Source organism: Nerophis lumbriciformis, linkage group LG23 (assembly GCF_033978685.3).
Source record: "Nerophis lumbriciformis linkage group LG23, RoL_Nlum_v2.1, whole genome shotgun sequence".
In the NCBI taxonomy this organism is placed as follows: domain Eukaryota; kingdom Metazoa; phylum Chordata; class Actinopteri; order Syngnathiformes; family Syngnathidae; genus Nerophis; species Nerophis lumbriciformis.
In genome coordinates, this window is record NC_084570.2 from 31666940 (window position 1) to 31684016 (window position 17077).

General features: G+C 38.1%; 1 protein-coding gene across 2 annotated transcripts in view; it reads right to left on the reverse strand.

Moving 5' to 3' along the window:
- Positions 1 to 437: 437 nt before the first annotated feature.
- Positions 438 to 17077, reverse strand: part of mcrs1 (microspherule protein 1) — a 47349-nt gene continuing 30709 nt past the window's right edge. For both annotated transcript variants that reach the window (XM_061984738.1, XM_061984737.1), the window contains exons 8-14: positions 14256 to 14331; positions 13309 to 13337; positions 13142 to 13234; positions 7811 to 7893; positions 7645 to 7732; positions 7457 to 7584; positions 438 to 666 (exon numbers count right to left, since the gene is read on the reverse strand). In XM_061984738.1, the coding sequence (XP_061840722.1) occupies positions 580 to 666; positions 7457 to 7584; positions 7645 to 7732; positions 7811 to 7893; positions 13142 to 13234; positions 13309 to 13337; positions 14256 to 14331 (584 nt within the window). In that variant the 3' untranslated portion in view covers positions 438 to 579. The remainder of the gene's footprint in view (positions 667 to 7456; positions 7585 to 7644; positions 7733 to 7810; positions 7894 to 13141; positions 13235 to 13308; positions 13338 to 14255; positions 14332 to 17077) is intronic.

Sequence of the window (17077 nt, forward strand, 5' to 3'; positions counted from 1 at the left end):
CTCAAAGGGCTGCACAAGCCACAACGACATCCTCGGTACAGAGCCCACATAAGGGCAAGGGAAAAATTCACCCCAGTGGGACGTCGATGTGACTGACTATGAGAAACCTTGGAGAGGACCGCATATGTGGGTAACCCCCCTCCCCTCTAGGGGAGACCGAATGCAATGGATGTCGAGTGGGTCTGACATAATATAAATTCTGAGTTAATGATTATTTGCAAAAAAATAAATGAAGTTTCTCAATGTGAACATTAAATATCTTGTCTTTGCAGTCTATTAAATTGAATATAAGTTGAAAATTATTTGAAAATCATTGTATTCTGATTTTATTTACCATATACACAAAGTGACAACTTCACTGGTTTTGGGTTTTGTGAAGAAAGTTGACAATAAATGAATTAGGAGTCAAATGCGTAGAAAAAAGAATGTAGAGAAAGTCAAGTGTGTATGTCAATTTATTTAAAAAAAAAAAAAGATTTCCTACACAATTTAAATAAACGAGGGCTGCACCATGTCATTGTCTCAGGCCCCCAAAGACCATCAAGGCGGGAGGACTGACTTCCATTGGGCGTCAGGAGTTCACTGCTGGGTCATCTTGGCGGCCTCAGCTTTGATCAGGGAGATGAGTTCCAGGTTTATAAGGAACACAAAGCGCAGTCCTGCAATCTACAGAAAGATACACAACTTGAGTATCACGTTTTCACATTTTACACAGCTTTCATTGCATCACTTCAAGGGGAAGTGCACTTTTTTTTTAAAATGTTGCCTATGGTTCACAATCATTAGGAAAGACATGAAGACGGATGGATTTTTTAATGCATTCTAAATATTAAATAAACGTAAATAAAAGTCTGCTTACAGCGGAGCCAATGGGAGATCCTCTAGTCCGCCCATAAAACCCAATAAAAAACATTCAAATAGCGCCAACAATGCTCTGTTTACATTTGGTGACTTTTAATATTAACAAGTATTAGTGATATTATTATAAATAATAACAAGTATTAGTGGTATTGTTATTATAAATATTAACAAGTATTAGTGATATTGTTATTATAAATATTAACACATATTAGTACATTATGTCCATGTGGTGTGCTGTAATTGTAATAATAACAAGTATTAGTGATATTATTATAAATATGAACCAGTATTAGTGATAGTTATTATAAATATTAACAAGCATTATTGATATTATTATAAATATTAACAAGTATTAGTGATATTGTTATTATAAATAATAACAAGTATTAGTGATATTGTTATAAATATGAACCAGTATTAGTGATAGTCATTATGAATATCAACAAGTATTATTGATATTATTATAAATATTAACAAGTATTAGTGATATTGTTATTATGAATAATAACAAGTATTAGTGATATGATTATAAATATTAACAAGTATTAGTGATATTGTTATTATAAATAATAACAAGTATTAGTGATATTGTTATTATAAATATTAACAAGAATTAGTGATATTATTATAAATATGAACCAGTATTAGTGATAATTATAAATATTAACAAGTATTATTGATATTATTATAAATATGAAGAAGTATTAGTGATATTTTTATCAAAAATAATAACAAGTATTAGTGATATTATTATAAATACTAACAAGTATTAGTGATGTTATAAATATTAACAAGTATTAGTGATATTATTATAAATATTAACAAGTATTAGTGATAGTTATTATAAATATTAACAAGTATTAGTGAAATTGTTGTTATAAATATTAACAAGTATTAGTGATATTGTTATTATAAATATGAACCAGTATTAGTGATAGTTATTATAAATATTAACAGGTATTATTGATATTATTATAAATATTAACAAGTATTAGTGACATTGTTATTATAAATATTAACAAGTATTAGTGATATTGTTATTATAAATAATAAGTATTAGGGATATTGTTATTATAAATATGAACTGTTGTTAGTGATAGTTATTATAAATATTAACAAGTATTATTGATATTATTATAAATATTAACAAGTAGTAGTGATATTATAAATATTAACAAGTATTAGTGATATTGTTATTATAAGTGCTAACGCAGACAGACTATTTATAGCAGCGACGTGATCACTTCCTGTGTGCCTATGTTGACATCATCGACTGATCAGCTGCTTCCTCGTTTCCTTGCTCCATGTAAGTTTATTGTAGATCATAAATCCCGCCTCTCACCTGAATAGAAGTCTGAGTAGGTATTCAAACATGTTGGTACACTTTGACAGCCAATTTAAACATGGAAATGGCGAGGAAAAACACAAAGACACTTGGCTCCACCCCCTTTTCTTTACGAGTCATTCTTCATCTAAATGGGAATATATGAACATCCTAACAGTCTAATGACAGCAGCAATTCACGCATCATAAAAATCCCCTCAACTCCCCCCAAAATGGATTAACTCGCTGGAATAAAAAAGACAATATAACCAATGTTCCCTCTAATTTTTCATGTGTGTGAGCAAACGCACAAACTCCCTGAGCATTCAGTGGAGCACATGTGAGCAACATCAGACGTGCACACTGTGGCCACACCAGCGTCACACCTGTTCCAAACCTGACATCGTAACAATTTAAATGTTTTATTAAAATTATTTTCTGATATAAGTGATTTTGCCCTCTTACAATGACAATAACAAAAAAACATGTTTTTCATGACCTATGTGCTAGTATTGTATGTCTGGCTGTGGGCCCTGCCTTTAAAAGAAATGTTACCCCTTTCAGAGATTACATTTAGTTCCTGTAACTTTCTGTCTGTAAAATACATCTTTTTATTAGCATTTATGAAATCTAGTGACAATATTTCATGAATAATATGCTTGGATTAACATTCTTAATAAATGGCAGTAAAATAAGCACACATCTGATTGTGGAGTCAGAGTGTTACCACCTGGCATTTACACATTGTGTGGCGTGGGGTTGTCCGACTTTTTGTGTGGCCATAAACGCAGCACTGGCTAAGTGCCATGAGTGCGTGTGTTGGTGCAGGTGAGGCAGAGCGAGCGGCTTCTGTTGAAACAACGGATGACAACGTTCGTTTAAGCCTGGTTTGTATGGCAGAAAATTACCAGTTTTTATAGATAAACGTTTTTTTTACTCATGTTTTTGGTGTGGTTACAAACAGTTTTGCTCAATAAAGTGATTGATGGAATTCCTGTCCGTAAAGTGTCTCGACAGACGATAATTGAACTGTGTTGACAAAGATGGTTTTATTCATTGGAGCCACTCTTGTTGTCACCTTTCACTCACAGAGTTGCATTGCAAAATCATACAGAATAAATTGTAATGTGTTTATTTTGTTTAAAGTTCAGATGGGATTTTTGATTTCCTGCGCGGCATTAATTTGCTGTGCGCAGAGGACGCGTGAGCGGTGCGCAATTGCGCAGGCGCGCACCTTAGAGGGAACGTTGACTATAACATACATTCATAAACGTGGACGCATGTGAAAAAGTGCAATATATTTATCTGTACAGTAACCTATTTATTTATTTATATATGCACCTTATTGCTTTTTTATCCTGCACTACCATGAGCTAATGAAATTAAATTTCGTTCTTATCTGTACTGTAAAGTTCAAATTTGAATGACAATAAAAAGGAAGTCTAAGTCTAAGTCCTTGAACAATAAGGAATGTTTTATTATTTTGTTGGCTCGCATGAAGTCTGCAGTGAGTAATAACCAGTCACGTTGTTTAAAAAAGCAAACGTCGTGATGCGTTTTTGAAATTAATGCTTGAAATGATCAAAACAGGTCAATATTAAATGTTACTACATTACATATATACTTACATCATGTATATAATACATTAATGGAGATTTTTAAGGGCTTTATAGGCGGAATAGAGCGACTTCTATAGGCACCATTGTAAGATTACTTTTAATCACATTTATGTAATATTTAGAATGCCTAAAAAAACACACGTGTGTTCTTGTCTCTCATAATGATTGTGAACGATAAGCAAAATAAATTAAAAAGTGCACAGGTGTCCACACTTTGGCCCACAACTCATTTATTACCAGTCCTTGGCACATTCTACAAATACTATTCAAATTAAAAAACTTAAAAAAGTGTATTAATAAAGCATTATACGGTGGGGGAGATGAAAAGTTTAAAAAGTTGCAGTGTTGATTTTCACAACAGTGAATTATTATATTTATATAGCGCTTTTCTCTAGTAACTCAAAGCGCTTTTATATAGTGAAACCTATTATCTAAGTTACATTTAAACCATTGTGAGTGGCACTGGGAGCAGGTGGGTGAAGTGTCTTGCCCAAGGACACAACAGCAGTGACTAGGATAGCAGAAGCGAGGATCGAACCCAGAACCCTCAAATTGCTGGCCGCTCTACCAACCGAGCTAAATCTTTTATGGTGAGTCGGGGTGTTGGGTGGGACGCAACTGCACAACTGCAGTGCCTTTATCGTCCTTTTGCGGTGGAATACCGGTACTATAACAGTTATAACTTCCTTCCACATGCTCCAATCTTTCTGAAGTTTTTTTATGGTGAGTTGGGGTGTTGGGTGGGACACACCTGCATGACTGCAGTGCCTTTATCGCCTTCTTGTGGTGGAAAATTCTGACAGTCCATGCTCTAATTTGTATTAGTATTGAGTGGGCTGCAACCGCATCATTGCTATGGCACCAATATTGCCATCTTGTGTTGGAAAATTGTAACAGTCGAAACGTTCTTAAAAATGCTACGATCTTCCTGAAATGTTTTGGTGGTGGGTCGGGGTGTTGGGTGGGACGCAACTGCTGGTGGGTCGGGGTGTTGGGTGGGACGCAACTGCATTAATACTGCGGCGCTATTATCGCCCCTTTGCGGTGGAAAATTATAAAAAGTTATAACTTCTTTACACAGGCTCCGATCTTCCTTAACATTTTTAATGGTGGGTCAGGGCATTGGGTGGGACGTAACTGCATGACTACTGTGGCGCTATTAACGCCCCTTGCAGTGGAAACTTATAACAGTCGTAACTTCATTACCGTATACATGCTCCAATTTTCCTGAAATGTTTGATGGTGGGTTGAAAAGGACGTTACCGTCAATGCGTTCTGGCCAACCCGCGTGAACACCGTGGTGCAACGGGGGCGAGGACCCGTTGAATTTTTCTTTACAACTGTCATTGCTCAAAAAAACAAACAATTTATGAAACAAAATCCATATTCCACTTTGAAATATTTTTGGGGAAACATAATTCATATTTTGTGTGTTTGCCATAAAAAACTGATGTCAAAAAGGGCACAAAACACAAACAAAAAATACATAAAAAAACAAACGTAAAATGGACGCATGGATCTGAAGTTCGTCTAAAGCAGGTGTGTCAAACTGGTTTTCATTGAGGGCCACATCGCAGTTGAGGTTGCCCTCAGAGGGCCGCTTTAACAGTGAATAATATACAGTATGAATATAAATGTGGATATATAAAACATGTGTATATCTTTTTTACATATGCTGTACATAACCAAATCTTTTAGATTGTACTGTATAAAACTGGCAGCTCAGTCGTCATAATTTTATCATAATATTTGCAGGTTTTTTTTTTTTTTTACAGCATATAAAATTAAAAAGTACAACAAATTAAATTAAATGGAATGGAAAAACGGTACCATTTGGGGTTTTTTTACGTAAAAATTCATGCACGTTTTTTATACTGTAAAATCGATTTGTTTTATAGTGTATTATTACTGTAAAAAAAATTTCACAGTAACATTTTTACATGAACAGTTTGTTGGATTACTTGCTTTGAAATCATAAGTCGAGCAGATATTTAAGTATTTATCTTTATTTGAACAATAAGATTGTTTTGAAATGTATTATGATATAATATTTTGTTTTATTATTTGAGATGATTAAAGTGTAAATATATGTAATTGTATGCAGTACATTTGTTTTTGTAATACATTTATTAAGGTACTTCATTTACACATATTTCCACGCCTTCAGGGGCCACACACATTGATGTGGTGGGCCAGATCTGGCTCTCGGGCCTAGAGTTTGACATTCGTGGTCTAAAGGTTTAAGCATTGAAAGTAAAAAAGTACAAAATAATGTATGACTTACTTTTAACACTTTTTGGACCCTTTCAGAAGCTTAGAAAAAAAACATTGATTGCTCAAAAAGCGATGAGGTGGCGACTTGTCCAGGGTGTACCCCGCCTTCCGCCCGATTGTAGCTGAGATAGGCTCCAGCGCACCCCGCGACCCCAAAGGGAATAAGCGGTAGAAAATGGATGGATGGATGGATGGATGCTCAAAAAATAAAGAATGAAAATCAATGTTGTCATGAATTATTGATCTAATAACTTCACATCCAATATTCCACTTTGAACATTTTTAAGAGAATAACGTTACGTATTGTGCGATTCGGCCATAAAAACTGTGTTTTCTTAAACAAGAAGGGCATAAAACAAACAAAAAAATAAAACTTCAAATCGATAGATCTGAAGTTGATCTAGAAATGTAAACATTGAAAGTAAAAATTAAAAATAACATAGGACTTGTTTTTAACATTTTTATAATTGAAAGTCTTGAAGTCTCTGAGCCAATTTAAATCTAGGCGAAAACATATTTTTACTCACTGGCATTCAAATCCAGTTAGACAGGAGATCTTGGTTGTTTTTATTTCTTGTTTTATCCTTTTTTATTTATTTATTACATTTTAGTATTTTAGGTAATATATTCTGCACTTCTTTAAAGGTATATTTTACTACTGTATTTTATTCATCCTTCCATGTTATGATGTTAATGTGACCCTATGTGCCCCTTTTCTTATGTCTGTACAGCACTTTGGCCAACTGGGGTTGTTTTTTTAAATGTGCTATATAAATAAATAAACTGAACTAAACTGAAACCCTTACACCAAACATAAAGGGAGCCCCAAACGTTTAAAAAAAAAATCTAAATATTGTTTTGGTTTTGAAAATGAAAAAATATGAAAATGGCCCCCGCTTGCTTTGATTTTTCAGTGTGGCCCTCTGTGGAAAATGTTGGACACCCCTGCCTGAGACAGTATCTGTAGATGAGTCAAGTTGTTAAACTTTTACCTTCTTTATTGGTAAAATGGTAAATGGGTCGTACTTGTATAGCGCTTTTCTACCTTTTTAAGGAACTCAAAGCGCTTTGACACTATTTTTCCACATTCACCCATTCACACACACACATTCACACACTGATGGCGGGAGCTGCCATGCACGGCGCTAACCAGTCCCATCAGGAGCAAGGGTGAAGTGTCTTGCTCAAGGACACAACGGACGTGACTAGGATGGTAGAAGGTGGGGATTGAACCAGTAACCCTCAGATTGCTGGCACGGCCACTCTCCCAACTTCGCCACGCCGTCATAGTAAGGTACAGGTTTCATTTTAAGCACTCGCCAATCATTAATGGTTCTCTATCATACAAACGTTCAACTTTCTGGCAGACTAACACGCACCTCCACCACCGAATTGTTGTTTAGTTTCCATTTGTTGCCCGACAGGACCGGTCTGCCATCGATGTAGATGGGTCGTCTTCCCTCGTTGACGATGAAGAAGTCTCCATTATTCTTTAGCTTAATAATTCCTGCAAACACATACGTTACAGCTTCCTGTCAGCACCATGTTGCCTAGACAACTCCATCACCTTGTTTCCTTGAGATTTTCCAGGCGGGTCCTTCCAAGGACAGATCTACATCTATTTGTTTATCTTTGGTCGCCCTACCCAGTGTAATCTGATGGGAGCATAAATGCAAAGACAATGGGCATCATACTTTTAATGTACGCTGGTGGTAGCACTGCGTCTCACTCACCTCCCGCGATCTCATCAGGTAGCGTACCATTCGTCCTCTGAGAGCGGCCAGCGTCTGGTTGTCAAAGTCAGGCATGCTCATTCCTAGTAACACAACACCCACAAAGTCATAGAAATAAAAATAGAAAATAATTTCAGGGAAAAATATGGCTTCAAAGTCTCATGCCAAGGAATGGAATGAAGATTTGGTTCCCAGTGTATCAACTCCTTGGAATCGCTTGCCATTTTTCCAAACGATTCGTTTAACGATTCTTGCGGCGAGAATGACGTCAATACTGGCAGTAAGTACTCGCTCCAGTTCACGTCAGCCGCTAGCCTCTTCTTTCACCGCGGCAGGGAAGGGTACACTCAGGCCAGGAACGACGAATGTCAGCAAGCAGTGAATAAGTTTTTGGTCAAAGGCTTGCAGACATTTGCCACAGTGCTCCTGATTTTCAGTAGGTGAATTTTGAACTGTAGTCAGAGAAAGGTTGCATGTTTTCCCTCCACCAGGTTTTCAAAGTCATTATATTACACAGGTGGAGCTCCAAAAATTAGAATATTGTATAAAAGTCCGTTCATGTCAGCAATTCTACTTTAAACGTGAAACTAATATGTGATATAAACTCATTACATGAAAAGTGGGATACGTCAAGCACTTATTTCTTTTTATTTGATTATCATGATTTATACAGTTTTTGAAAACCCAACATTTTTAGAGATTTTCAACTCTAGGTTTTAATAAGCTTTAAAGCCATAATCATCAAAATGATATCAAAATCAGACTTGAAATATCGTGAGTTGCATGTTATGAGCTTCTGTCTTATGTTAGTTTCACCTTGTAAATGTAAACACACCTTTGCCCGATATTCAAATTTTGGGGGAATTTCACTTGTACTGTATTTTCTGGACCATAGGGCGCACCGGATTATAAGGCGCACAGCCGATGAGCGGGTTTAGTCAGGTCTTTTTTCATACATAAGGTGCACCAGATTATAAGGCACATTAAAGGGGTCATATTTTAATGATTTTTTTGTAAATGTAAAAGACTTTCTTGTGGTCTACATAACATGTAATGGTGGTTCTTTGGTCAAAATGTTGCATAGATGATGTTTTACAGATCATCTTCAAGCCGCTTTCTGACAGTTGCTTCAGGATGCGCCATTTTATGGGCGATTCATTTACGTGGCTCACCTTCGACAGCGTCTTCTCCCCGTCATCTTTGTTGTAGCGGCGTAGAGTGCAATGACGGGGGTGGAAGAAGTGTCAAAAGATGGAGTTAACTGTTTGAATGACATTCAGACTTTACTTCAATCAATAACGGAGCAGCATCTCCTCATCCGGGCTCACTAGTGCAACAACAACGCCGGAATGTGACCCGTGAAAAAACGTCCGACCGGAACGCTCTAATACCTAAAGTTCCGTGGGTGAATAATGTAAACTCACTACACCGGTATGTTTTAGTGCTTCCATAGCGAGATATAAGTTAGAACTTTACGCTACTTTATATTAGAAATGGCAACAGCGGAGGATGAATGTCCCATAACAAGAAGATAGAGAAAAAGAAAAAGCTTATCGACTACGGATATCGGCACGGACTACAGTGCGCACATTTTCAGGATTTATGCAGTTCTCAAATACAGATCAGCAGGTACCAGAAGGTAAGAAAAGTTGCTTTTGCATAATATTGTGAAACAAAACGCCAGATAATATGTCTGCTAATGGGTGCCATTTTGCGGTCCTTATACACACACATTAGCAATCTCTGACTACGGTAGCCGTAATGGGCCGACAGTCCATCAAGCGGTGCTGCTTCAAAGTCATGCTAAAATATTTTGACAGATTTTTGAGTGCCGTGTGTAATGTTCTTTATTTTCAATGGAACATTTAAAGTTTTGGTGTTGTTTACTGGCGTCATATTGCAGGCTACACATATCTCTTATGTGTGACTGCCATTCACTGGTCACACTTAAAATTTCACCATGTATCAAATAAAATTGCTTCGAGGTTGGTAAGCACAACCAGAATTATTCCGTACATTAGGCGCACTCGATATTTGAGAATATTATAGTCCGAAAAATATGGTATACTGTATATTCTAGGGAGATAAAGATTCTTGGACATATTCAAAATGTTATATGTGTAAATTACACAAGAATGTGTTTTATTTTGTTAAATTCTACAGAAGAATATTTATTTCTTATATCAATTTTCAAAAATGTTTTTTCTTTCATTGTTTTTTACAAAGACCTCACTGTTGGGTTTGTAACCTTATGTTAGACCAGAGGTCGGCAACCTTTACAAGTCAAAGAGCCATTTTGACCAGTTTCACAAATGAAAGAAATCAATGGGAGCCGCAAAATATTTTTTTGACATTTTAGATGAAATAACATTGCATACAGAGTTTTTTTTATGCTTTGTGCTATGTATAAACCAGGGGTCTCAGACACGCTGCCCAAACCTTTATATGGAATTTGAAAGCTGGTGCGGCACGCGGGTTTTAAATGTATGACACTTGTCAGCGTCATGCATGCCGCGATTGTACAGCATATAGCACCCACTACAACGAGCGTGCCTGAGCAGCCACACGTTGTATGGGGCTTCCGCTTGCTCAGGTCGGTGACAGCAAGGCATACTTGGTCAACAACTACACAGGTTACACTGACGGTGGCGGTATAAAAAAAAAAACTTTAACACTCTTACTAATAATGCGCCACACTGTGAACCCACACCAAACAAGAATGACAAACACATTTCGGGAGAACATCTGCACCGTAACACAACATAAACACAACAGGACAAATACCCAGAATCCCATGCAGCTCTAACTCTTCCGGGATACATTATACACCCCCGCTACCAAACCCCGCCCACCTCAACCGACGAGAGAGGGGTGGGGTTGATGTGTGAGGGAGCAGGGTTGGGGTGGGGGCGGGGTTTGGTGGTAGCAGGGGTGTATAATGTAGCCCGGAAGAGTTAGGGCTGCATGGGATTCTGGGTGTTTGTTCTGTTGTGTTTATGTTGTGTTAAGGTGCAGATGTTCTCCCGAAATGTGTTTGTCATTCTTGTTTGGTTTTGGTTAAAAGTGTGGCGCATTATTAGTAAGAGTGTTAAAGTTGTTTTATATGGTCACCGTCAGTGTAACCTGTGTGGCTGTTGACCAAGTATGCATGCTGTCACGTAAGCGTGCAAGCAGAAGATGTATATTGTATAATAAGTGTTGGGCTGGCACACTGTTAATACAGATAGTAGAGGGTGCCAAATGTTGTACCATCATGGCATGCCCTTATAATAGCCGCAAGGGTGAAAATCGGTGAAAATTATTCCCGGTAGTTTTCTGCGAGAGGCACTGAAATCCGGAAGTCTCACGGGAAAATTGGGGGGTTCAGCAAGTAAGCTGCTGAGCCGCATCAGAGTGATCAAAGAGCCGCATGCGGCTCCGGAGCCGCGGGTTGCCGACCCCTGTGTTAGACCTATCTCTAATCTTCTATACATTTCCAAAACATTAGAAAAGGTTGTCTACAGTCAATTGTTGCCCTTCTTAGAGGATAATGGTATCACTGAGCTGTTCCAGTCCGATTTTAAAGCCCTCCACAGCACAGAGTCAGCGCTTCTAAAAGTTTCTAACGATATCCTCCTGTCCACTGATTCTGGTAAATATGTTGTCCTGGTGCTTTTAGATCTGTCTGCTGTGTTCGACACCGTCGACCACGCCACCTTAATCACTCGTCTTGATAACTGTGTGGGCATTAAGGGCGCCACCCTCAACTGGTTCCGGTCGTACCTAACTGACAGGAGTTTTTGTGTAAAAGTAGACAGTTTTATGTCTTCCACAGCTCCTCTACCACATGGGGTCCCCCAGGGCTCAATCCTTGGCCCAATTTTATTTGCACTTTACCTTCTCCCCCTCGGTTCTGTTTTCAGGAAGTTCGGTATTGCATTTCGTTTTTATGCCGATTATTGCCAGATCTACTTTCCCATGGCACAAAATACCACGGTCCAACGTCTTATTGACTGCCTGCACGACATCAAAGCCTGGCTTTCAGTTAACTTAATGAGCCTAAATGAAAACAAAACAGATGTTATGTTGTTCGGTCCAAGTCGCTCTCCCTCCCCCAACGTGGACCTCGGCACTCTGTCCCCGTATCTCAGTGACTGTGTTACAAACCTGGGGGTAAAGTTCGACTCAGATTTTAAGTTCGAAAAACAAATCAGCAGCGTCGTACAAAAAAGCTTTTATCAACTACGCCAAATAGCGAAAGTGAAACTGTTTCTGTCAGGACATGATCTTGAGAAATTAATCCACGCCTTTATCTCGACTCGTCTTGACTACTGCAATGCCCTGTACGTAGGCATTAGCCAGGCCTCCCTCGCCCGCAGCTCGTGCAGAACTCTGCTGTTCGTCTGCTAACACAGACCCGCAGGCGTGAGCACATCACCCCTATACTAGCGTCCCTTCACTGGCTCCCTGTGCGTTACCGAATCAATTTTAAACTCCTACTATTTGTTTTTAAATGTCTAAACAACCTCGCTCCAACTTATCTCTCCGACCTCCTCCAGCCTTACTGCCCACCCCCGATCCCTAAGATCAGCCGATCAGCTGCTATTGACGGTCCCTGACACAAGGCTGAAGCTTAGATGTGACAGAGCTTTCGCCGCTGCTGCTCCCAAGCTCTGGAAAGACTTACCTCTGAGTGTTAAGACAGGCCTCCTCTCTTCCTGTTTTTAAATCACTCTTAAAACATACTTTTATTCCATGGCTTTTAACACTGAGTGATCTCCATCCTGCTATGGCGTCCCACAATGCACCTGCTGTGAACCTGTTTTTTATGTTTTATCTATTTATTTTTTTATCATGCTCTGATTGTGTTGTGTTGTGCTTGCTCGTTTCTCTTGTGTTGACTTTTAACCTGCCCATTGTACAGCAATTTGGCTACCCCTGTGGTAAATTTTAAATGTGCTTTATAAATAAAGTTGATTTGATTTGATTTGGCTCTAAACTAAACATTTTTTGCTAATCCACCCTTTTTTTTTTTAATGTTTCCAAATAAGACTTAAGGGAATCGACAAAGAACCGAATCATTAAGCATAATTTAAAGTGTATCAATTGCCATTCCACTCATGCCAGATCAAGTGTTACTGCTTGATTTTTTGTGTATGAGGCTGGGATTTAGAGAGTGTTTAAGGAGAGTTATTGCTGTAATGCATTCGTTGTGCAAAGCTTACTTTCATAACTGTCCAACAACGTTAACAATAACATTAATTAAATAAGACATGACAATTCCTCTGACTACCCTCCTGGAACTTTAGAGGTTCCACTGTACACCTTTTTAAAGATAAAGGGTATAGATACCTGTAATACTGTCCACAAGAACCTGCCAGCGGGGCAACTCCTGCTCCAACTGTCGGATCTCCCTTTTCTGGTGACGGTCAGATATCATTAGTTCTGGAAAGCAAAAGCAGCAATTTAGGTTTTTTAACACCAAGACAGTTGTTGATGGACACTAAATGCTTTCTTACCGTGTTCCAGTACTTCGTCTCTGCTCTCCCTGCGGGCGTGAAGAAGATTAAAAATAACCGAAATAATGTGGATATATTATCATTTAGTGTCAATCTCCTTCAAATTAACCACTAAATCAGGTGTCAAAAATATGGAACAGGTTTTGTGCAGCCCGGGAGATGAGTTTGATAAGTATAAAAATGAGCAGAAAATTTTGAATGAAATAAACTGCTGTTCTAAATGTCTCCACTGGATGTCGCAATAGCAATTCTTTGTATCGACTGCCAAGAGCAGGCATGACTTCAGTGGAGGCGTAGCTATGTGCCCTGTTAAGATAGAGGCAACACTTCCCTGTTTGTACTTATGCTGCTTATTAGTGATGAAGTAATAGTGATAGTCAAATATTTCTACCCCCCGCCCACCAAAAAAAGAAAAAAAAGAAAAGATTTTGATAATATGACTGCATGGGGACACATTTTCTGGGCGTAAATAAATATATAATGACATAGTATGTATCCCCTTCTAACCTCGTGTGAGATTAATGAAATGAGTCCAAAGTGTACAGAATAAACCACATGATGTTAGCACATCGGTTGAGTAAATTACATTGGTAACATCCTGTCATTTGATTTTGATATTATTTATTTAATCTTCTGATAGATTAAAAAATAACACCAATGGGAGCATTTTAAAAGTCTGCCAGACTCAATTCCACCTATTTGACTGATGAACATCATTACATCATCAAAGTATAAATAATGACAAATAAAGTGTAAAAAAAAACACATTATGATTTGTACATTTTCAAAATATGCTTGGTCTATTTTTAAACAAAGATAATCTTTATTATTAAGTTATTATGCCATGATTTTACCAGTCTGGCCCACTTGGGAATAGATTTTCCTCCATGTGGCCACAAGTTTGACACCCCTGCTCTAAATAATTAAAACGTTCAAAGATGTCTTACTTTAACTTGACGTCATCAACCATTTGCTCGGCGTCAGAAAAGTTCAAGACTTGGTCGCCCTTTGGGAGTGGCTGGACTGCAATTCACAAAAACACATTTCATATTTCATTATTCTATAAATCAGCTTTGTTCTTTTTTTCCCTCAATGGAATTGCAAATGTTTATTATAATTACATTATTAATTGATCGACTGATAAATCAAGTATTTGACAATGTTGAGTTGGAAGTAGTCAGTCTGATGGGGAACAATAACAGAAACAATAATATTGTAAAAGACAAACACCATTACAAGAACATTCAAAAGGGGACACCATTAAAATATATATTTGAATGTAAATCAGTGGAGGGTTTTTAGGCCTCAACACCACCAGGAGCAGTGATACACATTTATATCTTAAATTGGAGTATTTGTAGTAATAAACTCCCAACAGTCTATAATCTTCATTTCATAGCAAAGTCTCTTGGCTGCACTGTTTTATTGTTTGTGTATGCCAGATATGTCCAATCAGATTTCAGCTTCTATGTGTTAGAATCAGGAGTGCTGCCTCATGTCACTTCAACTAGAATTAGAACAATTTTTCTTGAACCCATCACATTTATTTATTTATTTTTTAAGTACCAATGATTGTCACACACACACTAGGTGTGGTGAGAATATTCTCTGCATTTGACCCATCACCCTCACCTCCTGAAAGGCGAGGGGAGCAATGAGCAGCAGCGGTGGCCGCACCCGGGAATCATTTTGGTTATTTAATCCCCAATTCCAAGCTTTGATGCTGAGTGCCAAGCAGGGAGGTAATGGGTCCCATTTTTATAGTCTTTGGTATGACTCGGCCGGGGTTTGAACTCACGACCTACCAATCTCATTTCAGTCTAGCCTCACGGGTTAGCTAGTTTGCTCACTACAGCGTCAGTATTCCTTACTTCTTTGATTGCGATCATGAAAGGACGATAGATTTTGTCTATAAATAATCATGATGTATTTTAGAATAGAATAGAATAGAAAGTACTTTATTGATCTCTGGGGGAAATTCAGCACCACAGTTCGCTCACAATAAACACTTAGGTATTTTTTACATGTGCATAATATAAATAGCCTATTGTACAGGATTATTCACATGTGAATAATATAAATACAGTCTATTATACATTCAAGTACAGTAAAAAAAAAGTCATGTATTTGGCTAGAGATGGGTACTTTTCACATTTGACTTTGGACTTGATATCGGCACTCAATGGTACCAATATTCTATACTTTTGTGTGTGTTCATGCGTTAATAAATGTTCATCTGCTTAAAGATAAAAATAAAAATGTTGTATTTAACACTGAACAGTGAGCTGATTCTAGTACCTGTGCTGTCCAGTTGTTATATCTTGATTTATTTTACACTATGCACCTGGGGATAGGTTGATTGGCAACACTAAATTGGCCCTAGTGTGTGAATGTGAGTGTGAATGTTGTCTGTCTATGTGTTGGCCCTGCGGTGATGTGGCGACTTGTCCAGGGTGTACCCCGCCTTCCGCCCGATTGTAGCTGAGATAGGCTCCAGCGCCCCCCGCGACCCCGAAGGGAATAAGCGGTAGAAAATGGATGGATGGATGGAGTCTCATCCACAAGTCGACTGCATGCAGTTGCAGTTCCAAGACGTTAGATGGCAGTAGTGTGTTGCTTAGTCTTTGCCATCAAGCTCAATTTAGTCTTATATTGTGCCCTCAAAAGTCTTTATAAAGTAAATATTGTATTTATTGCGCATTGATCGCAACAAGCACCTTCATTGAAGCCAATGTAATTTAGCACTGAGCTAGCACATTTTGAAAAGTGGAGCGTTTTTTTTTTTTATCAGGCATACTTGAAATGCTGACATGAAAAATTACAGCATTACCAAGAGGCAGTCCGACTGACTTCGCTACAAGTGCTGCTTGAGTGCTTGGTTCCTCGCCAAGTCTGCAACCGGATCAAGTGACATGATATATTAATACAAAAATTAGAACGATATGGCATCAGAGGTTTGGTATTGAACTGGGTAAGAATCTACAAACCCCGTTTCCATATGAGTTGGGAAATTGTGTTAGATGTAAATATAAACAGAATACAATGATTTGCAAATCCTTTTCAACCCATATTCAATTGAATGCACTACAAAGACAAGATATTTGATGTTCAAACTCATTAACTTTATTTTTTTTTTGCAAATAATAATTAACTTAGAATTTCATGGCTGCAACACATGCCTAAGTAGTTGGGAAAGGGCATGTTCACCACTGTGTTACATGGCCTTTCCTTTTAACAACACTCAGTAAACGTTTGGGAACTGAGGAGACACATTTTTAAAGCTTCTCAGGTGGAATTCTTTCCCATTCTTGCTTGATGTACAGCTTAAGTTGTTCAACAGTCCGGGGGTCTCTGTTGTGGTATATTAGGCTTCATAATGCGCCACACATTTTCAATGGGAGACAGGTCTGGACTACAGGCAGGCCAGTCTAGTACCCACACTCTTTTACTATGAAGCCACGTTGATGTAACACGAGGCTTGGCATTGTCTTGCTGAAATAAGCAGGGGCGTCCATGGTAACGTTGCTTGGATGGCAATATATGTTGCTCCAAAACCTGTATGTACCTTTCAGCATTAATGGCACCTTCACAGATGTGTAAGTTACCCATGTCTTGGGCACTAATACACCCCCCATACCATCACAGATGCTGGCTTTTCAACTTTGCTCCTATAACAATCCGAATGGTTCTTTTCCTCTTTGGTCTGGAGGACACGACGTCCACCGTTTCCAAAAACAATTTGGATATGTGGACTCGTCAGACCACAGAA